This window comes from Halyomorpha halys, unplaced genomic scaffold (genome assembly GCF_000696795.3).
Source record: "Halyomorpha halys isolate HHAL.00 unplaced genomic scaffold, Hhal_1.1 Scaffold172.1, whole genome shotgun sequence".
In the NCBI taxonomy this organism is placed as follows: Eukaryota; Metazoa; Arthropoda; class Insecta; order Hemiptera; family Pentatomidae; genus Halyomorpha; species Halyomorpha halys.
The window spans coordinates 84,980-112,764 of record NW_027113242.1 but is presented as its reverse complement, the minus strand read 5'-3'; the positions used below and the strand labels follow the sequence as shown (position 1 = coordinate 112,764).

The 27,785-nt window shown below is 30.0% G+C and overlaps 1 protein-coding gene across 3 annotated transcripts in view; it reads left to right on the top strand.

The window, feature by feature from the left end:
* The window catches only part of LOC106679008 (forkhead box protein N3), a 339,867-nt gene that overhangs the window by 248,431 nt on the left and 63,651 nt on the right, over window positions 1-27,785 (top strand). For all 3 annotated transcript variants that reach the window (XM_067050827.1, XM_067050826.1, XM_067050825.1), the window contains one exon: window positions 21,933-21,985. In XM_067050827.1, the coding sequence (XP_066906928.1) occupies window positions 21,953-21,985 (33 nt within the window). In that variant the 5' untranslated portion in view covers window positions 21,933-21,952. The remainder of the gene's footprint in view (window positions 1-21,932; window positions 21,986-27,785) is intronic.

Here is a 27,785-nt window from a genome sequence, read left to right as displayed (position 1 = left end):
AAATATTGATATACTGATTTTATTAATGATTGTTTATTCACTTAAAATTAAAAAAAAAAAAAGAATAAGGATTTCAGTAAAGTAGGCCAAAAAACTTATTTTTAGGAAAAAGCAAATTATGTTCGTTTTTAGCATCGTCTGAAATACCCTCAAATATTATTTTACAAAGAAATTAAAAATTAGAAATTTTCACCTTGATTTATTTGGAAGATTTTTTTTTGTACTCCATTGTGACCATTGTTCACATAATCCTTCATAACTCCTCTCCATTTTATCCAATTCCTACTTTAATACTACCGTTGGAAAGCTAAATGTCTCCTCATTTAGCCTACGTTAACTTAATAAATAAATAAATCAACTTAATTAACTACATAAACTTTAAAATTTAGATTATATAAATAAATAAGGGTTAATTGTACATATATGACAATATCATAGATAATTATATTGTCTAAAATAATAAGAAAAAATCAACTAAGTTGGGTCAGTATTAACGGATTATACAGCGAAGTTAGCTTTTACCATAGATACTGTCTTATCACTTCATTTAAGTATTAATTGTTATCAAAGTTTCAATAGTGTTCAATTAATGTTTATACATTCTCAAATATAGCAATAGCGAAGTATAATAATAAATAACTACTCGACCTTTCGGCAATTTAGACATCATTAGAACAGAAAATGATAACACCATATAAATTCAGACCATAGATATATAATAATTAGATTAAATACAAATAAGACTTGAAATGTCTTGGGTTACATGCGATCACCATTTGATGGTGTCTTTTTTAAACTGTTGATTTAAGATGTACTGTCTTCGGCTCGCTTGTTTTATTTCAAATTTAAGTAAATACTGATCAAATTGGATTCAGAACGAACTTTTGCATTGTAATACTAAATTTAAATTAAAATCTGTAGCGCTACAACCCATATAGAGAAGTACTGTTACAAGACCAACAGTTGTGCAAGGAGGTGCTTTCGTCAGAATCACGCTCGACCGTCAGATTTTACTCAGTTAAGGGTACCCAATTTAAGAGGCTGGATGGACCCTAGGATGGCTCCTGAATCCAAAGGAGTTGACTCACGCCTACAGTGTAACAGAAAACAATTTTCTCTCCAGCCGGATTTGAACTCGGATCCTTAGAGATAGTAATCCATTGCGTTACCAATGAGCTGCCCACTCCCAATTATTAGCTTAAAATTATAAAATAAATCTTATTTGTAACTCTTATTCTCCTAACTACATAACACGTGGCTAACGCGCTTTACACCCGTGGCGCCCTATTAATTTCAATTAAAAAAAAATAGATAGCGCTTAAATAGAAGACCTATTGGCCAATTCATACATACTCTCACTAACATTGTGAGTTGAAGATATCTTAAATTTATTTGTTTGTATAAACATCATTTGATGTTAGGCCTCCTCTTATTGGCTGATACTTGCCCCTTCTCCCCTCCAAGCTATTGTAATTGTAAAGTAGACTAAACCACTAGAGGCGGAAGGAGTTGTATTATGTCCTCATGTATAATACATAGCTCTCCGATAATGATACTTTTAAATCTTCTCTTAGGCAAGGGCTTAATTAACTTGCCTCATAGGTCTGGTTCTAAGGGTCTCTGAGTTTTGGTTAGATCCAGCGAGATTAGAAACTGACTTGATTCTGTTAAGGGTAAGAGGTTAGTACTATATGGAGAATGATACTACCTGCATGGATGGATTTATAACATAGATATATAACTTATTATAACAAAAAAATTACAACCCATAGGGTGTTAACGAAACAATTAACACCCTCCGTTCGTTGAATTTCCAAACAGTAGGTCTTAGTGATTGGGAGAGTCGAGTTTTCAATTCGTGCGACCACAATAAAATAAAATTCAACTCGCCCAGGTCGAAACCGAACCAGCAGTGTTGCAGACCTTATTTTTATTTATTTATTTAATACCAGATCGGCCTGGTGGGCCTTACCTGGTTAATGTAAGAGGTACATTTTTTTCTAACAATTGATTATCAGCTGGAGGGGAGGTATAGTCTCATACAAGACACCCTTAACTATATATAATTTTATAAATAAAACAAAAAAATTAATGTAAAATAAATAGATTAAAATAATAATTCTTAATACAAGACAAAAATAAAGTTAATAACAAAAACAATGATATTTATAGATTTAACAAAATAAATAATTGACTAATGAAAAAAAAAGAAAGAAAAAAGTGAATTTTAGAAAAAGATAAAGAGAAAAAAAAGAAATTAAGATAAAATAAAATTTTAGAGTGACAATAACAAAACTGATAATATAGAATTTATAACAGGATGTCCTGCAGTAGACTGGGCTTCAGTCTTCGAGTTGTGGTTGGATTTCCCAAGTTGTAGGTCACTGGGAGTGGAACTTCATGAACCATTTTTCATATAATCCTCTGTTATCTTCATTTGTAATTCCCAATGCAGTTGGCTGTTTCTTACAAACCAAGTACTATCCACTGCGATTCTTACGACTTAATTTTGAAATGATTGTAATTTCTTCCTTTTAGAAAAGGATGCCACTCACCAGACTTCACGGCCGTACATCAGCAGTGGCCTGAGGATTGTTTTAAATATAAGAACAGTTGTTTCTGGTTTAAGTTTGGAATTTCTGTTTAGGATAGGATATAGTATTGCTAACTTTGCGTAGGTTTGAGTTCGATGTTGATACGGTAGTCCTGGTAAGGCGATCGAGGTGAATTCACAGGTATCACTGCCAGAATTCAATTTCACATTTTTACCTTTGAGGATCAGTTCTGGTGGACATCTAAAAGTAAAAGGTTTCGAAGTACATTTGTTCCAGACATTAGGTTGCTAAGGTTGCCTCAACTCCCACAGCCACAACGGTCTCAGTAATTTTATGGGGTGATTATTTAGTTTCTTTTAGCAGGGAAGTCACCTTTGTAACCTCATTCTGTTGTTCTTCAGCACACTTAAGAATTTTCAATGGAACGGGATATTTTCAATGAACGATTCTTATAGAAATTCTAATCGTAGATAAATTTTATATCGGTCATTTACTGAATATTAATGGTAAATCACCAAAAACTGCTAACAATTTTACAACAGTAAATGATATAAAATATCGAACAAACGTAAAAGATCAAAAGGGTTCGAGAATTCAATCAATCGTAGGAATCCGTCGTCATAATTTTGGTATAGAAGAGACTCAAAAGCCACTCATGTGGATGGCGCCTCAATAAAGAAATCATTTAATTATAAACACTCTTTAAATAGAATCGGAATTGGAGGAGGTTTTTATCTCTTGATAGTAAAGTTGACTTCACTATCAAACGTAACTTCATTTACGATCACAATTTTTTGTGATTTTTCATTTTGTAGATCTCAAAACTATAAAAAAAAATAAAGGGGTGTCAACTAATTCTTAAACACTGTAGATCTACCTAACAGACATTATGTAATACCTAATGTGACAGTAGTTATGACATGTAACTGTAAACTTTGACGTTAGACCTAGTGCCAGAGTACAGTCGTGAAAGTAAATGTTACAATGCACCTATTCATACTTCAACCATTTATTTGGCTGCGATAGTTCCTGACGTGTCACGTGTAAACTGGCTTCAACGTGACAATGGCGGGGCCGCTGCTGTGCTATCAACTAATACGCCTGACCTAGTGAAAAGGTGCTCCCATGACGGCAGCTATCACGTAGTTTATACTATGGTAGTGACCATGGGCCAATTAACCCTAAAACCTTTTTAATTTTCTTTAAAAATAAAAATTAAACTAAAATTTATTATAAGATCATTATCATTTTTTTTCGAAAGTGTCTTGTATCACTTATTTGATAATGATAATCCCTCTTGAATTATTTGAAAGTACTAATTTTAATTAATTACTGAATTAATTAGAATTATTATTAATAAATAATAAGTTTGTATGCTCCTACGTGAGATGAGATATAAGTTGAACGGTGAGCTCTGTCCCCTTGAGCTGTTGTCATTTCCCCTCGAGGATTGAGGAGTGGGTAAATACACGGCCTCTTATTGGTCAGTTATTCGGCTGGCTTGTGAGAGCTCTCTTTATTGGCTCTTTAATGGGACTGTGTTTCCATCGCAAACTCTATCAAGTATAATTTAGCTATATCTGTCAATATATTTTACATTGAATTATTGTTTCACTTTATTATTTACATCAGCTTATGATTATTTGTATATTAAAATAATGAACTGTTATAATTGTTTATTTTTAGATTAGAATATTGTATAGGATATATAATAATTATAATAATAGTAGAAGATACAGTTATTCTTATTCCTTTCTAAAGTAAATATATTTTAAATATGTATATATAGTTGACCGTAAAAATTGATGTATAGGAAGATGGTCAGGGTTGCGGTCAAAGGAGAAACAAAAATAGTTTACAACTATTTATTTTCCGACGTTTCACCCCACTTTGTAGGGCTTCATCAGGGCTAAAAAGATACAATGTTAAAAGATAAGATACAATGATAAGAATAAAAATAAGTAACAATGGCAAGAGTAAAAATATTTTATATATAAAAATGCATAAAATATACAGTTAAAAATACAGGAGATGTACATAAAACAAAAACAATACGGGGAAGGAAAAAAAAATTGAGATTAAATAAAAGTCATGAAAAAATAATAATTATACATAAATAAGTAATAATAAAGATACAAAATGATAAAAAATGAGCAAAGAAAAAGTCAAGACCCTACCTGTTCAGAGCAAACATTTTTACTCTTGCCATTGTTACTTATTTTTATTCTTATCATTGTATTTTTATTCTTATCCAAATACAAATTGTATATTTTGTGATTATAAATGATAGATCATGATTAGACGTTTGATCTTCCAGTTAACAGCCCTGAAGAAGGCTAGAAACTCTAGCCGAAACGTTGGCACATTAAAATAAGTTAATCGTACTTATTTGTGTTTTTCATTGACCGCACCCCCAACCATCTTCTCCTCATTCTTTTATTCTTATCATTGTATCTTTTTAGCCCTGATGAAGCCCTACAAATTGGGGCGAAACGTTGGAAAATAAATAGTTTTGTTTCTCCTTTGATCGCAACCCTGACTATCTTCCTATACATAAATATATTTTAATGTTTGATTTCCGTCATGTTCCTTTTATATAGGTTAATTGAATGATCTTTTCCTGGTACGGTCAGTTTTTCACAATGTTTGGTTGAAATAATTTGCCTCAGTTGGAATTCTGGAATCGAGGAGCTCTTGGTTGTTGTTGATGATTATCAGAGCAGGAAATTCCGTGACTAATTTGCGAATGGAAACAAACAGCATAGCTCCGTTTAACTTTAGAACATTCCTTCGGCAATGAGTTTATACAGCGTGTACATTTTATAAAATGATTTTCATATTAGAAAGCTTCTTGTTGTAAAAGGTATATTTTCCACAAAGTCTTCCTATTAATACCTTATTTCATACATATTTTTTATCAATGTTTTCGGGCTTTTCACCCTACCGTAGGATCATTTCAATTGATGTATCAATGTAATTGATACTAAATCGATGAAAAGTAAAAGTAGATGTATAAACACAAATAATAAGATGGTACGAGTGCGTCAAAATACTGGGAGAGTAAGCAAACCATTTATTATAATTCCCCCCTCCCCCCGATCTCTCTATAACATAAAATAAACAGTGAATTAGTGAGTGTTTTACTGTAAAAAAAGGAATTATTACGAACCAACGTATCACCTTCATCGGGACTAATCAGATAATGTCACAACTAAAATAATGTAACAAAGAGAGAATAAGATAACATGAAATAAACGTAAACTAAGGTATGGCTAAAAATGATGTATATAAAAATGAACAAGGTAAATTAAATTAGTTAAGTAAATTTCATTTTCTTTTTTTTTTTACTTTTATTTTATTAGTAATTATTTCTGTTTGCAAATATTTCTAATAATTTTTTTTTCTCGACGTCTTTTAAGAAGACGTTGGTGTGTATCTCATTAGAAAATTTAAAACTAAAATTTCCTTATATCCTTGGTTTGTTTACCCCGTATTACTCTGTACACTTCTTAAATACCACACTCCTTATAATAAATATATCCTTTCTTCGGTGTTCCATAATTCTCTACCCACATTTATCCGTAAAATCCCTTCATTGACTGAATTTAGATATAGACTAGTTCTCCTGCTATATCAATCTTTCTCAAATCTGTAAAAATATAATAGGATGTATTATGTATATTATTTTTTTCTTTTAATATATTTTAATTTATTTCCATACCGAATTTATTAAATAATTTTTATTGTTAACTTTATGTTTTCAGCGTTCTTAAATATCAAGCCCGAAACTTACGTTTCGTATTTTTTTTTTTAAATATTATCATTTATTATTTTGATTGTGTTAATAATTATCAATTAAACCATTTTATGTCCGACAATTGGCACTTGTTCATTGTAATTAGTCTTAGGGGACTAGATGTCCCAGAGTAAAATTATTTTTCATACTCATTTCATTTCATTTACGACTTTTGTAGTCTGAAGTAGGTTCTCCAACTATCCAACTTCTGTCTCTCCCCCTACAAAGAGGTCCCTTCTGATATAACTTACAATATTTAAGCAAAACATATTAATTATTATAAATGTTCATAAATTATATATTTGCGAACGTTTTAGATTGTTTCTTAAGAACAATATTTTCGAATTAGTAGTTAAATTTTCTTGATTAAGTTTTGTAATGGCGTTAAGTGAGTTGTTATTCAGCCGTACTGTTCATAGGAAGAGAGAATGTTAGGAGAAATAAAGATAATATTTGTTGAAGAGTGGAGCCTAAATAGCCCGTAGCCTTGCTAGTGATTACAGAAGGCCTCTTATGTAACTTGTAACAATCTGGGTCACATTTTTACGAGCAGCTATATACATCTATATACTCAACATACATCGATTTATTCTTTTATATGAATATTAAAAAATATATTTCCTAGTAAATAAATAAAACTGTAAGAACTCAAACGTTCGATCCCGCCCCTACCCCTCCTCTCATCTCCCCGAAATGCTATTTCACAACTACGAAGGCCCATTATGAATACTATTGTATCTTGCTAAATAGGTACGGCGCTGTCTGTGGTGAGGTACTGCAACAATATATTAAACTTCTTTTTATGAAAGTTTTATTTTTTGTTGTCAGTTTTGAATTTTAAAATAAAAAAATATAATGAAATTCTGCAGGTCTTATTCATTACAAGCAGGTAAAGATCAGCGGCGCGAGTGGTAAGATTCTGAGTTAACAAGTACGCTAAGAGATGACGAATACGTTACAAGTTACATGGAAGGATAAAAATAAGAATGTTGAAATATTTTAAAGGAAACGTATAAAAGGTTGAAGACAAATCATTTAAAAATTGTTAAAGAACAAACTATAGGAGAAAAAAAATAAATCATTGTTACTTTTTTTATAAATTAACTATTTAGGAATATGTTAACGATAAGTTTTGTTTGTTGGTTTTTAAATTGATGGAATAAGGTTCTAGTTGGATATAGAAGCTTTCAGGGATAAGCCTTTTGTCATGTTTACGAACTAGTAAAAATGTATTATCAAAATTAAAGGAATGGTTTAATGATAGAGAATGTTTTGAAAGTTTTGAGGCAGAACAATTATGTGAGGAAACAGAATAGTTAGGTTGTGGGATGCGGTCTGTTAAGAGGTTTTTTGTTTCACCGATGTAAGCAAAAGTGGAGTGGAGCAAGGGATGTGGTATACGACTTGTGATGGGTGTATGGGTTTAGCAGAAGGATGTGCTCTTTATGTTGGGACTAGATATTGGGCAGTTTGTGATGAGGCCGGAAAGCAATACGAAGGCTAGGTATAGCGGAACGTAAGAATATATATGTTATTAATTAGTTTCCTATTTATCTATATTTATGTTTTCTTAGCTTAATTTGTCTCTTTCTTTTAAAATCTTGCATCAAAGAAGTAACATAACGGACCAAACAATATTGTTCTAAAGCATCTATTGTTGCTTTATAGGGACTCGGCAGCCCAGCTATTGGAGCCCAAGGAACAACAGGTGGTTTACGGCCATAGCCTTTGTTAGAATTAATACGTTATGGTACTTATTCAGAGCATAACCTCATAAACTCATACACTAGGATCCACCATCTAGGCGAAAAACCGCAAGAAATAAAAAAATCTAATTCGTTAATTTCTCTGACTAAATTAACTGTTAAGGACCCAAACACTCGTACGCACGCGCATACAATTTACGCGTGTGTTGAGAGTGGGCATGGCCACAGAACTAGGGAACTGGGCCACGTAACAATTTCCTGTCCAAAGGTTCCACGTTGGCGTCGGTTATTGTACTCAGATATACGCGAGGGCGTGTTCTTCTTTGAACCTGCTTCGTTTTGTGTACATAATGAATATCTTTTAAATATTTATATATATATTATATATTTAAAAGATATTTTTTTATTGTATGTTATATTAATCTCTTATTATTATTTAAATTTAGACAAGGGACAAGTGAGGTGGTGACTAAGCTGTTGGAGATTTTATTATCTCCTAAATATTAAAAGGTGATAAAACAAGTTTATCTGAAAATTCGCTAGGAGCTCCCGTGTATTTAACTTATAACATGGACTTTAAATAAGGCTGCTCACAATCCTATAACATTTAGCAAGGTAAAGCGCTTTACATTTAACACATCATGAAAACACTTATTTAAGTAAGTGAAAGTAAAAAGGATAAACGAAGATAATTTAAAAATTAACAACAGGGCCTTATTTTTTTTTTTTATTAAACGATTTCTCTACTTTAGGTAGTAAAAACAAATAATATAAATGTTCGCCACGTGGCACAAATTATCATTTTAAAATTTAGAACAATGTGAAGAGGCTCAAGGCCCGTGTTTCCTTGAATCTTGTTTACATGTTGATTTGCCCATTATGAAGCACATAACTGGATTTCATATTTCACTTCATTTAACGTCTGCTGACTGGGATAGTTTTATCGATGTTTTTAAAGAAAAGTTATTGGTTGTAGATAGTGCATTTGATTCATGGATGTGTTGTTTTTTATTCACAAAATATTATAATTATACACTCGTATTAGTACAAGAACCTGGAATAAAAAAGGTAGTTTTTTCATTTTTATTTCACCCCAATTTTAGGTTACTTTAAACTATGTTTAATTACTAGACAAAATTGATGAGTAAGTTAAGTATAGGGGGAATAAAAAATGGCGGCTGTTTTAAAACGTTAAAAAAAAAAATTATTTTTCATTCAGAGCTCTCATTAAAACTACCAACAACACTTTTAAAAAGCGACATTTCATAAAAATGTACTGAAAGATTAGTAGTGAGTGAATTTATTTTCAAATATCTATATCTCAAAAACCATTCGACGTACAAATGTTTATTAACACTCAAATTAAAGCTAGTTTAATGTACTATTAATTAGTTCCTTATGTTTATCTTCGTATGAGTAGTATTTTTCATGATATTTAATAAAATAAATTAATTTAGCAAATTTCATGAAAACTACTATTCTTAAGAAGATAAAGGTCATAAACTACTTTATAGTCCATTAAACTAGCTTTAATTTGAATGCTAATAGACATCTCTACGTCGAATGGTTCTTGAGATATAGATATTCCAAAATAAATTTACTTACTACTGATCTTTCTGTACATTTTTGTATAAAATATTGCTTTTTTAAAAAGCTATCTATATCTTGAATACTATTAAACTTAAATAGCTTTATTGGGGTTCATATTTGAAAAAAATTGCTCTACTTTAAATGATGGTCTCTTAGGTTAGTAGTTTTATAGAGATAGTGTTGTATGAAAAATTAGTGTTTTTTTTTTACGTTTTGAAACAGCCGCTATTTTTTATTCCTCCTACCTTTACTTGCAAACTCATCAATTTCGACTTGTAATTATACATAGTTTTCATAAAAGTAATAAAAAATTGGGGTGAAATAACTGCCTTTTTCCTCCCCTTGGGCTCTTGTACTGTAATGAATGACTTTATAGCATTTCAGACCAGCTATAGGAGCTTATAGCTCTTAGCTAATGGAACCAAGAACAACTTAAAGCTACTCATTAGATGTCTTTAACTATTATATTTATTTATTACTTGAAATTATCAATTACAGTTCTTAACTGTAAAATTAATTGTTTTACTCATCTTTACTTTTCAATAAACAATTTCGAACTTTTATGTTTCCTCTACAAAAAATAATTTATTAGTGTTCTATTATTTTTAGATGATCTTATATTATTTTTAGCATGTTCTAGTTGCTTTAATATTTCAAATTGAGACTAATAACGTTTGAATATATATTTTTTTTAAACAAATACAATTTTTTTCCCCTCTACTAAAGGCAGGAAGCTTTGTGGTTAAGTCCTAGCGTGACGTAAACTAAATTATTATTAATTTTTATGATATTAAAGAAGAGATACAAATTTTCGAAATATTTGGATTATGCTCAGTAAAATTTTCCATTTGGAGAGTCTGGTGGTATGCGGAGTGTTGATATCGTTATCAGCTTCCACAGCCTGTAGTCTTTGGACTCATTCTAGTTCACATACCATGTCGTTTAGTACACTGGTTATAAATTACATAGTATGTGTATATATAATACATGATCAAATTAGTTACGGACACAGACAGGTCTATTTTATATCAAAATATGTTAAATATTGTTTTCGGTCCGTTCGTTTCATCCTCTATTGCAATACTTAAGCTCTTTATTTGAAAAACTGGTTCAGAAAAAAGGGTATAAGAATCAAACCTACGAGGGGTCTAGCCATAGTCATTCAGGCTGTGACATTTCAACACGGAAAAGGCGAATGAAACTCAAATTTTAAGAAAATTAAATATAATTGTAGTAGTGCTTTATTAGTTATTAAAATTAGTTTTTGCTTGAAAAAAATTTTTTTTGTTAAGTTAATAATTTTTTTTAAACTCCTGGGGGTAGTTGTCCCCTTCTCACCCCTCCCGCGCACTACGCTCTTAGTTAAAAACGTGTAAGAAATACTTTCAAACAGTGACTTGTTTAGAAAAAAATGGCCTGCTGGATTGTGCTTAGTTTTAAAGATATAGCGAAGCCAATCTCAGTAAAGTATTCCGACCACAGGACATCGGGAAAAGTTCGTATTATACATTACGGAATAAAAGAAACAAAACTAAAATAGTAAATGGAAGATAGTCCGGGTGAGGTCAAATAGTGATTAAACTATTTATATTGAACCAACGTTTCGTCCCACGTTGCAGGGCCTCATCAGAGCTTTCAGACAAAAGTCAGAGCCAGACTGGATTGAGTGCGGATAAATCTTAAACAGTCAGGCGATCTTCTAGCAAAACTAGAGTAGAGTTTTATATGAAACTTTATTACAACATAAAAAGATAATATAACATAAAATGAAATAATTTTAAAGGAATACAGTTAAAAAATATATATATTTACTTTAATAGTCCGATGGAATGCAGTCATAACAGACATGCATTCACAACTGATGTGGTGACCCCAACAGTCATGCATTTAACTGATGTGGTGACCTCAACAGTATGCATTTTAATATTACATTTTACTATCAGATGGAATGCAGTCCCAACAGTCATGCATTTAATATGCAGTCACAACTGATATGGTGACCCCAAACATTTTTTTTTTTTAATTTATTCTCTTAAAAATGAGATCTTAACCTGGTAGTATCCCGTATTGTCACTCACTTTTAATAGTTCTCATACTAAAAAGATTTTTATAAAATAATAATAATTATTGACGGATTTTACTCGATTTTAATCTTAATTTTCCATAATCAGAACTAAATAATTAACACAATGGATAATTTTTTATTTTGCTACTTTGTATATAACCATATTCATGTGCATAACCTTCTTCTTGCAAACTAGAGGGGAGGCATTTCCTTATTCTCCCTCAAAGCATAAAATTCTTGATAAAAGTTGATGTTAATAGGAATGAACCTTATGGTAATCTAAACTGAAACAGAAGGCACCTTGTGATTGGCTCAAATTCTTCCCCTACATCTCTCCCACACTCCTGGAAGTCACATAAGGACCTCCTTCTTGGCTTCACTTTTACTGCCAGCTTACCCCTCGAGCGTACTTCATTCTTCAAGCACTCAAACCTTGGAGAAAGGATTATAACACAGGGAATAAGCTAACAGGAAAAGTGGAGACAAAAATGTGGGTCTCATGCATGGTTCGCACCCGAGGCAAAGAAATGGGGGAAGAGTAGGAGTGCCAACTCCTTTGCCGGAATGGCCGAAACGTTGGAGTGTTAAAATGATTTTTAAAAATGTTGAGACCAAATGGACGTTTTTTAATAACTACTAAACAAATCTGGCTAACACAAAAAATTGTATTATATATAGAAATTTTTGTTTATAATTTTTTCCTTTCCTTATCTTTAGTTAACATCATTTTATTTATATATTTTTAAAAAAATCACAATAATAGCGAAAACGTCTACTCGAGCCCACTGATTTGCACAAAACTTGGGGGTATATTTTCAGTAATAAGTAAAATGTGTGATGCACGTATCGGTCCTGAATTTTTCCGTGATTTTTAGTATATTTTTCTCTGTTTTATTATTATTTTAGAATTTATAACTCAGTCTCAGATTGCGTTCAGTACACGGTGAATTATAATGATTTAAAAAAGTTATTTTTATAATAATAATTTATTGACAGTATTTTTAATTTCCAAAAGCGCAAAATTACACTTGACTCGAAACTACATAAACTCATATAATATAAGATAATATAATCGAAGTTACCAATGCAAAATAAACTTGGTGTGGTGAAAGCTTATTGGGGAGGGAGGGAGAATATTATCTAATCAAAAAAACTACAACGAGGAAAATTACTCCTTTACCAAGAAGTCATCAGAAATACGATAACTCTTCATCAGCAAGTTGCGAAATGTTTTTTGAACTAATATATCATCTCTCGGATTTACACACAAACTGAATTAAACTTAACAGAGAACATTTCTTCATTTCTTAAATTTCTTATTCATTACATATAATTAGAAAATGGATGAATAAGTAAACAAGTGTGAGGCAATATATCGTTTTCAGAAGAGTACATTTAGCAGATTTGTTTAGGATTAACAATCGATATGTTTATGTATATGTAACAATATGTTTATATTTTTGATAACCTGGATAATTTAACATAGTTAAAATAATCAGTAAAAATTCACAGTAAAAAAAATACGAGCATACCAAAATTTTTTCTTTACATAGAACGCCAACAAATAAATCTATATTTCAAAACTCGCCCTAACCTTTTTAAAAAATTAGTTAAATCGGGCTAAATTGAAAAAGGTGCCTAAAATATTTTATATTTCTTCTTTAAAAATTAAAAAAAATAACTAAGGTTTTAGATTTATTGTTATACTATACATTTGCAATAGACCTATGAACAAAAAACAACAATATTGTAGCATAATAATCCTTACATTTATTTTTGATATTATTTAAGTTTCGCAATCAACATAGTCCATGTCTCCTTTTTCTTTTATTTTAAGATTTAACATACAAGAACATACCCTAATTTTGTATAATACTTGACAGGGAAGTTTCGATTATTGCGGTACCATGTAATATGTGTCATCTGTTTAAAAAAAAAAAGGCTGTTATGTCATCAAAATTTTGGATTACTTTAATGAAAAACATGTATAATTACTAGTCAAAATTGATGAGTCTGTCTAGCATAGGTAGGGGGGAATAAAAAATGACGGCTGTTTCTAAACATTAAAAAAAATTTTTTTTCATTTGGAACTCTATTTAAACCTACCGACAACACTAGAAAACCTAAGAGAACTTTTTTAGAGTACATTTGTTAAATTACAAGCCCTAATTTATGTTCAATAGTTCTTGATATATAGGTCTTTAAAAAGCAAACTTTCTTTAAAAATGCACTGAAAAATCAACAGGTTTTTTATTTTGAGAACTCTATACCTCAAAAGCGAATCTTCACTCCCAAAGGTTAAAAAAATGTTTCTGCTTTTCAATGCTTCATTAGCCAAATGGAGTAGAAGACAACTCTTGGACTATTGGTCAACCCGGCCAACAGAGAGCAGCACATGAGCAAGCAGTGCCTTATATATTTTATTGAATTGAATTTGTTCAGGGAGAGTTACCTGAACACCATTCGAGGTACAATTGTCTATTTCCACTCAAATTAAAGCTAGTTCAATGTGCTATAAAGGAGATTATGACGTTTATCTTCGTAAGAATAGTAGTTTTCATTAAATTTTCTAAACTGTAAATGAATTTATTTTATCAAATATCATGAAAACTACTACTCATACGAAGATAAACGTGAAGAACTACGTAATAGTACATTAAAATATCTTTAATTTGAGTGTTAATAAACATTTGTACTTCGAATGGTTTTCGAGATATAGATATTTTAAAATAAATTCACTCAGATTATGACGTTCATCTTCGTAGGAGTAGTAGTTTTCATGATATTCGACAAAATTAATTCACAAAATGTTGGTTTATAGTTATCCGGGCAGTCTTCTCGGATTTATGTAAAACAGTATCTCAGGAAGTATTAGACGTATAGTTGCCTGCCAGCACTTAAAATAAATGTATTGTAACTTGCTATAAAGTATTTTATTACACGCATCTTCATAACGTTTTTGTCTTCCGAACAACTATAAATCAATTTATCTTATCAAATATCATAAAAACTACTCCTCCTACGAAGATAAACGTGAAAATCTTCTTTATAATAGTGCATTCAACTAGCTTTAATTTGAGTGCTAATAGAAACGAAACCTGTACGTCGAATGGTTTTCGAGATATAGATTTCTCAAAATAAATTCACTAACTTCTGATTTTTCAATGCATTTTTTATGAAGTGTTACTTTATTAAAGAGCTATATCTCGAGATCTAATGAAGGTATAAAGATCGATTAGGGCTCATATTTTAGCAAATTTACTCTACTTTAAAGGATGTTCTCTCAGGATTTCTAGTTTTGTTGGTAGTTTTAAAGATATGACGATCATTTTTTTTTTAAGGTTTTGAAACAGCTGCCATTTTTTATTCCCTCTAACTTTACTTGACAGACTCATCAATTTTGACTATTAGATATACATAGTATTCATTAAAGCAAACGAAAGTTGGGGAGAAATAACTGCCTTATTTCTCCTCTTGGGCTCTTGTACTATGACCTCACGATATATTTGTTAGTTTTCGATGACTTGATGATTTGGTCCAAAATCTTACAATCCTAGTCTATTGAAAGTAGTCCGAATCAGTTCTGTCACTTGTTCGAAAGAAAGTGAGAACTTTCTCGACATCATTGGTATTTCCGATCGCTACGTAAGCATCCTGCTTCCTAGATCTATCTTGCAACAGCAAAACTATTTTAATATAATATTTTATTATGATAATTTGTATTATAAATTAAAAATAAGAAACCTTGTACTATTTTTTTCCTGAAATAACTTAGTTTTATTGATTTATTACTCCTGAGGTACTGTATAAAATAAAAATTATGATCCCAATTCCCTCTGGTGTACTTCAGGTTGGTGGGATCCAGATAGACACAGATATCATTCCCCACTTTTACGAAGCCAATAAACTATGGTCTTTAAATCTTGAAACTTATTTTCAGTGGATAAGGAATTTGGAGAAATAAAGATTTTATTGAAGATAACGGATTTATACCGTTATATCTTTTATCCATGATTTTTTTTTTAATAGATTGTCAACATCATAATAAAATAAACTTCTATTTTGATTTTCAAGTTTTTCATCAAATGATTAGTGTCATATGATATTGAACTGAATTTGAAATTGAAGTTCTTTTATATTTATTCGAGATTTCGCAACCAGTGCCACTGTTATTTAAACATTTTAAATATTTGAACTTTAACTTCTTCATTATCCGTCGTAAACCTCTACCATCCTGTACTACAGTATCTTTTTTAAATATCCCATTAACGCCTGTTGAACAGATTCGCCGCTTAGAACTCCATCTTGACTAGAGTCTTACTTGTAATCCCCATGAATGACTGAAACGATAAGAAACTGCTCGTAGATTTCGATTACTACAACACCTACTTAACAAACACTCTAAACTTCCTATTCTCCAAGCGAAGTGGTGGTGTTTTTACCAAATATTCAATACCATCATTGCAGGAGGGAGGGTATGAAAAAAAAATCCTATTCTCCAAAAAAAAAAAAACTATTATAAACTATGATAATTAGACCAATTTGGAAATACAGAATTGAGCTCTGGGGCTCTACCAAATCATCAAATTCCTCCTGTATCCAAACCTTACATTGCAAAATCCTCCGTAAAATCCTTGATGCTCCTTATTATATTACAAATAAACTCATCCACAAAGACCTTACATCCTTTTCGTTGCAGATTTGGCCCGAAATACATATACGTCCTTTCATTCTAAACTCCTTTCCCATTAGTTCTTAATCTCTCATCCTTAACAATCCCTGATAATCTCTGAAAAGATAATCACGGGACCTTCTAATTGAAACTAATGTTGGAAGTACCACCATTGGGTGGTTCCTTCCCAACAATATCAAGTGTTCGAAATATTCCTCAAATTTACTTATATTTTTTTTTAAGTTGTAAATTTCAATAAATAAAAAATTCACCTATTATATATATTATTCAAAAAAACTTATACATTTATGGAATATATAGTAAGAAAGGCTATAGTGATTGTGAAAAGTTTTCGACGAAATACAGGTTTTGAGATCCCCTGTGTCTAATTAATCAAGTCTGGCAAAACAGTCTGAGTGAATGTGAATGCATAGCTCAAAAACAAAAAGTCGTCCGAAACTTAGATTACATACTTAGGATAAATGTATACCTGGGATACTACAACAACTTATTCGTTAAAATCAACTTTACAATCTTTTAAAATATTCTCTACAACTGCTACAAAGATTACAATTAAACTGGGTATGTAGAACTAAGTGGTATTCTAAAATGATCCTAATAGACATTAAAAAACCATTCCAGTCTATCAACATAAAGTTACTAATTTTGAAATTAATAAATTCCAATACATTTATTATTATTCATACAGATATTTTTATCAAATCATTTGTTTTTCGTCTCCATTTATAACATAATCTCACCCACGTATCCATACCATTGCTGGTCTCACACAGGGTTCTTGTCTAAGTCGCATTCTATCTAATTATTTTGGTAAATGATTACCTAATATTTAAATACATTGATATTGTCCTGTTTGTTTATCATTTACATAAGTCTACGATCAAAATTTTTAAGTTCTTATAATTTCGTTTATTAAAAAAAAAATAGCCATCTCTCATTATTAGTAGTAATAAACAGTGGATGAATATTGTTTTTATATAATTATCGTTTTTGTATAGTTGTTATGACAATAGTTAGATTTTATTTTCAATTACATATGTGTAAAATATGTAGTAAGTTGAAGTATTGTCATACTGAATAATAAAAAAATAGATATTTTTTGAAATTTAAAAGGATAAATTTCATCTCAAAATAGGGTGTTTAGTGAAAATTAGTAGTGATTAAGATAATAAAAATTAACGCTTTATTAACAAATTAAAAAAAATATGAGCAGCTGGTTCCTTATAAATTGATTTTTAATAAGTAAGCCATTCAATGCATAAGTGTTAATCAAATGTCGAGTTCTTCGATATTCAACACTTAAAGGAAAGTTCTTAGTAATGAATAACAACTCACATCCTCGATTAAAATTATTCTGTTACAACCCACAACTACAATATACAACTTTTTTTTAAAATTTGAAATTAAATATACACCGAAGTATTGATTAATTATTTTTGGAAATAAAAACGAAGCTGTAATGAGAACAACAGAATTACACGCACCACCTTTATAGTTTTATTTTTTTGTACTTAAATATACTTAAATAAATTAAAGGTAAAATAGATCATAAAATATCTTTTTCAACTGCTTACATGATAAAGTTCAATAATTCAGAAAATTTATGTTTTTCATTTTATATATGCATATCTGTTTTTTAAAAAACTGATGTATTTTTTTAGCTTTTTAACCTTTTTAATTAAAATTATTTATTTTAACTTATTTATGTTTTTAAAATTTATTTATTTATTTTTTAATTTGCAACTGTGGCTATTGTATTGTTTATTTACTTCTATATTTCTATTTATTGATAAGTTCACTTAATTTGCATTGTATTAGCGTAAAGGTCTTAACTTGTGTTACGGATCACTGGAGAAGGTAGTTATGAGAGATTGGATTTGAGACAATATTAGGTTCAGAACAAAAAAAAAGGGAAAAAAGGAATAAGGAAAATTTAACTTTGTGTAAGAAAAAGGAGGAGAGAAAAATAATATTTAAAACATATTCTATTTTGATTATAGTTAATTATTATTTGAAAAATGAAAAAAATGGAAAACATAACTTTTTTGTATCTTAGTTATTAATGTTTAGTGTCCATTATGACCATTGTTTTAGCAACCCGATGTATTTGGGCAGCATTATCGAATAAAGCTTCGAAATATTAATAAAAATCGATACCAATAAATTAATATTTATATCAATAAAACTATAACACTATAATAACATAAAAAATAATTCATAAAAATATATCATTTTACAATTGATGTAACATAACATTATGGAGGAGAAGCCTAAGCCAGGAGAGTCCCTATGCTTTGCTAAAGTTATATTAAGTAAATATTATATTTTATTCTAATTGTTAATTAATAATAAAAGGAAGATGTAAATTTAAAAAAAAAAAAAAAAAAAAAAAAGAGTCATTTTCACTGTAACTGGTTTTATTTTAAGAAAATTATGTTTTAAATATATAATAATAAGAAATAAATATATAATAATAATAAAATTTTGTTTTATTTTAAGAAAATTAACTCTTGGTTCCTATCCTGAGTTCTTTTTTTTTATTACCTATATCTAGATTGAAGGTATTATAGATCTTTAAGTAGATCTTAAAAATTATAAATTTAAAAAACGTTCAATCCAATATAGATAGGATTGAGAACAAAAAAAATGGAAACATTAATAAGGAAAATGTAATATAATTTCATGTAAGAAGAAGGAGGAAATAAAATTGTTTGAAAAAAGAAAAAGTAGAAGACAAAAATTTTTTTTGTATCTTTTTTAATATATGTTAGTGTTTATATATCCAATATAAGTATGTATTTTAGCAACCCGATGTATTTGGACAGCATTATGGAATAAAGCATTTCTCTCTTCGAAATATTGCTAGTATACCTTACATATAGCAAAAGAAAAAAAATATCTCAGAAATCTAAGATGTTTCAGTTTTATTTTATTTTATTTTTTTGTACTTAAGTATATTTATGTAAATTAAAAATAAAATAGATCATAAAATATCTTTTACTGGATTTTAAAAATTATAAATTTATAAAACATTCTATCCAACGTGCTGAAGTTGAAATTTTTTTTTAAATAGCTATCCATTAGCCTTTTTCGTTTTTACTCGTGAATAATTTTCTCATCTTGACCCTGCGTACGTTTTTACCTTCAGATTTAGGAAAAACGTGTGAATTTCCACGGTTATCAAGATGGCGACCCACTTTCTCTATCGGTGACCATTTTATGGGCGCCAGTGTTTTCTCACTCCCCGAATATTATCGCTGTCTGTGACCCAGTAATTGCTAAGCTGTCCTATCTTTTAAAAAATGTAACTTCAAATCTAGATGCTATTAATTTTTTTTTTTTTTGCCAAATGATATGAAAACTATTCTCGAAAGAAACAGATATCAAAATTTTAGGAAACGAACAATAAACATAAAAAAATTTTTAGTACCTATAAGTTCTATTGAAGTAAAAAAATGTTTTACTAACTATTGTTTAATGTTTATAATATATAACGTATTTAATGTTTTTATTATTGTTTAATAAAAAATAAAAACCCTCAGCTATCAATACAATGGATGAGACCATATATTAATATCGTTTGTTATATGACCGTTAAAAAATTACTAATTAGTTACTATTAAAGAAAATGTTTATTGCTATCCAAAAATATTAACTATTGGAAAACCACCAAAAAATATACTTTAAGGATGTTAGAATGTTATAATATCTATTTACATAAAGAGGAAGGAAACATTTCAAATAAATCATATAGCCTTATAGTTATATATATCTAATGAAGGCACTTGTAAATTTTCATGCTTAGAAAATTATGTATGTGGGTATATAAAGAAATTCTCCTACAAATTACACTTATTATACATCATTGTAACTAGAAATTTTTTTTATATATTTGTTTTGTTTCCTTATTACCTTAATATTTTTGCGGTACATTTCACACTACCCTTTGCAAATTTTTATATAATGAAATATAATGTTTTATATATAAATAATAAATTAATTGATAAATAAAGTATTAAATAAATAAATATTATATTGATAGACAGAGAGTGAATCTTCTCTGTCAATCGAACTCTTTTGACAACCTCAGACTTCTGTTGACAGTAAAGTGATAGAAGGAAGGAATAAAAAGAAACAAATATTTATAATAATGTTTTTATAGAGATACCTGAGGATAGGAGAATCCTTAAAGATAAAGCTAATGATAAATAATAAATAATAAAACCCCGAAAAGTCGTGAGAAGCTATATAAGTAAAAGAAAATAATAAAGAAAAGTTCATTAAGCAAGATTTTTATCACTTTATGAGTAATGGAACCCTACATCTTCCTAAACAAGCAGTAGTTGACTTAGTGTCATTAAAATATTAAAATTAAATCTGTACCGCTACAACCTATGAAGGGTCAGGGGAAGTACCGTTACTAAACCAACGGTTGTTTAAGGAGGTGATTTGGTCAGAAGCACCCTCGACGGCCAGATGTTTACCTAATTAAGGGTACCATAATTCACTTGATGATACTGAGTGGACTCCGGAAGGCTCCTGAACCCGAGTCGTTGGAGTTAGTAGCACGGTGTCTTACCACTGAGCTGCCCGCTCCCACAATCAAATAATCGACTTTCAAATAATTCTCTTAATCGACATCCACTTCTCATCTCTTTACAATTTTAAACCTGTCAAGTTAAAAAGATTTTAAGGCAGTACCTAACCACTGAGTTAGCCGCTCCCACTATCAGATAATCAAAATATTAATATGAAAAAAAAATACTATACTGCCAGTTGTAAGAAGATAGGTCAATTTATTGTAAATAAAGAATAATTTAACTAAGTAGATTATTTTCACTTAGTTTAGATTATTTTTACTTGATAAAAATAGTGTTAAATAAAAAATTCTGAGGGACGTATAGTTAGTTGGCTAAGAAAATAAATAAAATTCATACAAATAATATATACTTTAGGCACGTTTTCGCCAGTTTCTTTTAATCGACATCCAATTCTCACCTCTTTACCATTTTAAACCTATCAAGTTAAAAAGGATTTTAAGGCAGTACCTTACCACTGAGCTTGCGCTCCCACAATCAAATAATCTTAAGGTAATCAAAATATTAATATGAAAAAATAGTACTAGTTATACCTGAAGATAGGACCATGACACGAATCATTGCCTAGAAATAAAAAAAAAAAAATATTTTCACTAGAACCATTTTTTTAGTTGGCTAATAAATAAACAAAAAGTAAAACATATAATTTACCTTAGGCACGTTTTTACTAGTTTCTCTTAATCGACATCCACTTCTCATATCTCTTTACCATTTTTAAACCTGTCTAGTTAAAAAGGCTCTTTAAGACAGAGCCAACGGGAAATCTATTATTGATGTGAAAATTAGCAAACAGTAAAGAGCCTAGCATAAATTTTCTCAATGCCTTAACATTCGTGAGGCGCCTCTCGCCCTTGTAACAGTTGTTATTAACAATTTAGTTAGCATTTTAACAACAGTTGAGTAATTAAACGCTCTGTCTTTTTTTCTAGGTCGGAGCATTCATGAAGTAATGGTTTCGTTTTCTACCAGCTCTGTCATTAAGGTGAGTCTAGTATTTTATTATATCTTCTATATTTATAATAAATGCACTGTTTAATTTTTTAATTCACATAATTCCTTTCTATGACTGTTTTATAGTGTTCTTATATTAAAAATTAATAGTTTTTTTTTCTGGCTAAATAAGTGATGTAGACAGTATAATTAATTTAAATAAGCATATAAAAATATTAAGAAGTATATAATTAAACTAAAACACACAATTTTCCCTTACGACCTTGCAAGGTGAAAATTTCAAACTTTTTTTAGTACTATTTTATTCAAGTATTTAAAAACATTCTTTCAAGGAAAATTCCACTTTAATTTTCGCTAAAATCTAAAACATCTTCTTATTCCGCTTAGTTTTCTTATTGTTTATTTACATACGAATATACCATTAACCAAAAAAATAGAAATCATAATTCAATGTAGATAAACTTAAATAAAAAAAATTCATATTAATCAAACCAATTTATTTTTATTTAAAATAATCTACATTGCTAATATAATATAATAATATAAAAGAAATATTGGAAGATTATTGATTGACCGTGTGTGAAGATGAAAGGAATATGGTCCGGGTGCGGTCAAGAAAAACTCAAATAGTAGAAATATACTAATTTAATGAGCCAACGTTTCGCCCCACGTTGCAGGGCTTCTTCAGGGCTATTTTGACGGCAGTCAAAACTAAAATGCTATTTTAGTTTTGCCTGCCGTCAAAATAGCCCTGAAGAAGCCCTGCAACGTGGGGCGAAACGTTGGCTCATTAAATTAGTATATTTCTACTATTTGAGTTTTTCTTGACCGCACCCGGACCATATTCCTTTCATAAAAGAAATATAATTGAATTCCCACTGGGCATTACAAACTCTGACGAACTAGAATCCAAGCGGAGTTGGAATCCAAGTTAAAAACAATAATATATGGTTTCATAGTTATCCTAAACTCCCGGATAATATTCCAAAAATGTTTCTTCTCATGTGTTTATTGGTTTTTATTTATTTATTTTTTTTTTTGGTTGAATTCAACACTTCTTATCAATGCTTTCTTTACCTCAAATGTATCAATTTCAAACTATAAATTAGATTCGGAAAAAAATAATAAAATGAATAAATATTGGCATACATGTAACTTATGTTTATAATAATAAAATTTAGTCTAAAAGAGTAAAACGAGCAATTTCGTGCACAACAGAAACATGAAAAATTGTGGAACATACAAAACATACAATTTAGTGCAAAAAAAAAATTAGTATTACTTTAATATCTTTTCAATGATTCGAATTTATTTTGAGGTTTGGTGGAGTTTAAAGCTAGGGAACAAAATACAAAGTGCACAAAAATCCGGCCTCTAGGCAACAGGGGATGAACATCAAATATGAAAAAATTGATAACTATTTTTTTCCATGGTTGTTATGAATAGTCAGATTTTAATTTCACTTACCTATATATGAAATATATAGAAAGGGGAAGTATTGTATATTATATGTGTATATTGTATTGTAATTATCCTGAATAATTAAAAAATATTTAGTTTTGAAATGAGCAAGATTTAATTCTAGCTAAAAATAGGATGGAGTAAGTAAAATTTGTATGATGCGATTACTACACTCGATATTCGAAATTTAGTAAATTTTCGTTTAATATAAATTGAGTAATATTTTTTATGTACCACCTATCAGGCCGCATGGATTGTATTTTTTATGAATATCAGAATAACTGAAGATAACAAATGTGTGCAAAGTATTCTAAAAACATAGTACACAACATTTAATGAAATAATTCTGAAAAAAAAAAAAAAAATTAAATTCTCACTTCCACTGAACCATCTAAATATTGAGCTTCCGCTTTCCATAACATATACTACATACTTACTCCATAACATATACTACATACCTACACGCTACTTAAATGTTTGCAGAAGACTCGGTAGAAGAACAGCCCGGATTCTTTACTTCGAAACGTGAGAGGATTGCGAAAAGATCATAAATATTCCTTTAATAAAGATAGGATTCTGATCAATGGAATATTAAATAAAATGATCCAGCTTGTAGATTATTTTTTGCCAGGACAGATTACAGTCAGCATACAGCGAAGCATTGCATAATAACAATCTCTTCTCTGTATTCTATAGATCAGGATGACTAAAGATCTTTGGACACAAGAAATGAATTAGTTGAAAAATGGCTCAACGAGTTATGAGTACTGTTATCAATCATTTAAACTCTCTACACACTGTAAGGAAAGGTCCAAAGATTATCACATGAGATATAACTCATTTTAGCTATTTTTTTACATATTAACTCATATATTTTCACTACTATTCAGCATTTTATCTACTAAAATCATCAATAATCTTTCGTTATTTATGAATGTAATACAACCCCTATAGTAACTCATCATAATTCTTATTTATTTAATTAAAAGTAAAGAAACTTTTAATGCAAGAGAGCTGCTAATAGGGAATGGTATTAGAACGGTGAGGAAATGAAATCATGATTGTGAGGGAATGGCATCATACCTGTGAGCGAATGATGTCAGAGCCGCGAGAGAATCACTTCATCAAATTAGATTGGGTTAGTAATTAAGCACTAGTTTTATCCAAACATATGATATTTAACTTCCCTAAACGTTGTATATTTTAACTTATTCTCATTCCATAATTGTAGACGAGTTTGTAAAGGCATCACCATAGCAACCTCCAAACTTTGCAACAACCTCAAAACAAGTCTGGACCTTCCCACTCTGGTTAGAAAAGAGTGGTAACCTATAGGTTAACTCCTCTCCCTCGACCATGTTAGAAATGATCAAGAAGAGGTAAAAAAAGAAATCCATAGTTTGTTAATTTTCTCTGACATTCGTACAGTAACGACTTCTAAAAATTATTTTAAAACAAAATTAATTTATAATTATTTAAATCAGATATTTTTGATTTAAAAAATTAAGAGCTTAGAGACTGTAAAAAAAATAAAATTCTGTTTAAGGATTTTTAAAACAAAGAATAAGAAGAAATTAAAGGTAATGAGAGATGAGTTAAAAAAGGTTTTTATGTCGGTTTTCGATACTGAGGTGTAGAGTAAAATTATTAAATTGATAATAATAAAAAAAACGGAGGCCATGTGATTTCTCGATCCTCCAAATAAAAATCACAGTAAAAACTTTGCAAAGATAGCGGTTTGATTGTTTTCTAAATCAACGACATACTGAAAAAAATAATAAAATTTAAGAATTTGAGGCAATGACTTTCAAGGTGATATTTCTTGCTTGTAACTTTGTTAGTAAAATTTTTTTTATTTCGTTTATGGATTTTTTAAATTAAGAATATGAAGAAATAATAAGTAGGATATTTTATCAGTAATACGATAGATAAAAAAGATAGTAATGCGAAACGGGCTAAAAAATGTTTCTTAGTCGACTTTCGATACTGACAACTCCATTAAAATTATTAAATAATTTAAAAACCAATTTATGTGACTTTTTATTAACAATTTTTGTAATAACTGACAAAAGCTAACACAGAAATAGTACGAATTGCAAAAGATGCATCCAGTTAATGACCGAAAGGTTTTAGTTAATGAATCATTGATAATTTCAACATAAGAGTGAAAGTAACAGATTTAAAAACCATCCAACTGCGAGACAAGCGGTTCGTCATGTATGTGGCTCGAATGGTATGAGTGCGGTAACTTATTACACTTTCATACCAACACCATACCTAAACAAAAAAAATATATATGTATATTTCGATCTCTATGGTAACATAAATTAAATCTAGTAGACGAGACGACCGGCCTAACAAGTTTGAAAATTATTGGATTTTTTAATGTGAAGCCTCATTTGGATGATGTTGAGTAGGTTAATGAATGCGCAAAGCACTTAATACCAATCCACGGATTATAGATTTATAAGTATGGATTAATAACTATTAATATTATTTTAAAAACTCATTAAGGAAAGAAGAAGACGAGAATTGGTTTGTGACAGAGATGTTATCATTCTGTCCACACATAGCAAATATAAATATCGATTATCTCCCAAATCTAAATAATCGACCCCTTTGAGTACCCACTGACTCAGATTTGGTTTTGGAATAACGAATAAATAGCGATGTTTTATTTGTGTAACTGATTTTTTTTTTTTTTTTTTAATCAAATGTTCATCTTTGACTTAAAACACTGAGACCCCTTTTTTTGTCTACTACCTACTTGGTAATTTCTGACATGACGGAGGTTTATCCTAAAGGTAATTGACCTATTTTAACCTATATTCCAGAGTTGGAATGTCGAGTTTTTATGGGGCTGCTGCAGATTCGTGGGTGCTAAGATGAAGTCTCACTCACACTAATACACTCGGTATAGCGAACACCAAGGCACTTGTTCGTTTTCTGACAACTAATAAAAGGATCTTATAATAGCCATATATATTTTATTTATTACCTGAATGTAAAATAGTTGGTGTTGTACAATAGAAGACAATATAGAATTTATTTATTTTATTTTAAGTGTTTTGGTCGGGCCATTCGTAGCTCAGATGGTTAGGTCTAGGTCTATCGTTCTGAGATCTGCGCGTAGAGCTGGTTCGAATCCGGCTTGTGGCGTTGATTTTTTGAGTGGCGGTCTCAGAAAATGAAAAAGTTGCCCCCGTACAATGGTTAGAATAGGTTGGTCCCCTACTGATGAGTAGTAATTATCACCTTCGCTGTGGATTGACTTTAAAAAAAAAGACTCGTAAAATATTGCCTTATATTCCCTTGTGGCATAATAAAGTTAGTTGCAGAATCCAATTAAGGTAGTTAAGAGTATGTAGCTAACACCAGTGGATCTTTCAACATCTCCTGGAGAGAATAGGTGTGACTCGTGAGCAACACATTCAGTGAGAATGTGCCTAACGGTGAGATCGTTTCCGCAGTAGAGATACATTAGCGCATCTTACTTTATAGAAGATTTTCTTCATATCTTATTGAAGATATAATATGAAGCTCCAATTTATAAAAAAAAATATCGATCGTGAACTCCTTCATATATTTCAGCACACATTTATTTATGATTTGGCATAATCTGTAATTCATAATTTATTAACTCTCTTTGGCTCATTTTATATAACTTTTTAGCATCATTCAAATCAAGTTTTTAGAACTACATTAGATATTTTACTCAACATTATTACAGATTTTAAATTTTAAATTGCAACACTGTGATATTGGGAGCACGGTGGAATTGTGGTAAGGCACGATGCTATTAACTCCATGGACTTGGGTTGGAATCCGGCTGGAATTATTCTCTGTTACACTGTAGCCGTGAGTCAACCTTATGGGTTATGGAGCCCTCCTCATAAAGGAGGTACCCTTCATTGGGTAGAAATCTGGCGGTCGCCCATAATTCTGACCAAATCAACTCCTTGCATAACCGTCCGTCTAGTAACAGTACTTCCTTACACCGAACCACTGACCCTTCATGGTACAGATTTTAATTGGTACATCCTCAGGGACATCTGTCTTAAAGAAGAGACTTAAGATAGATTTCCCTGAGGATGGCCGGATTGGCCGAAACGTCGGACTTATGAAAAAAATAATATGTGTTGAGACAAAAATGGATAAAAATTAAATTATTAATTTAAACAAAACTATTATATTTGTAAACATTTTTGCTTCTAATAATTTGAAAAATAAATCCAGTAAGCAGTAAATATTTTTGTCGTATTTTCTTTGAAAATTATAAACTTTTACACTTTTTGTCATTGGAGGTAGTTGGGCTTGTTTTTTTATCCGTTTCCTATCCCTTGGAACAAGGTTTTGAAGGCTATTATATA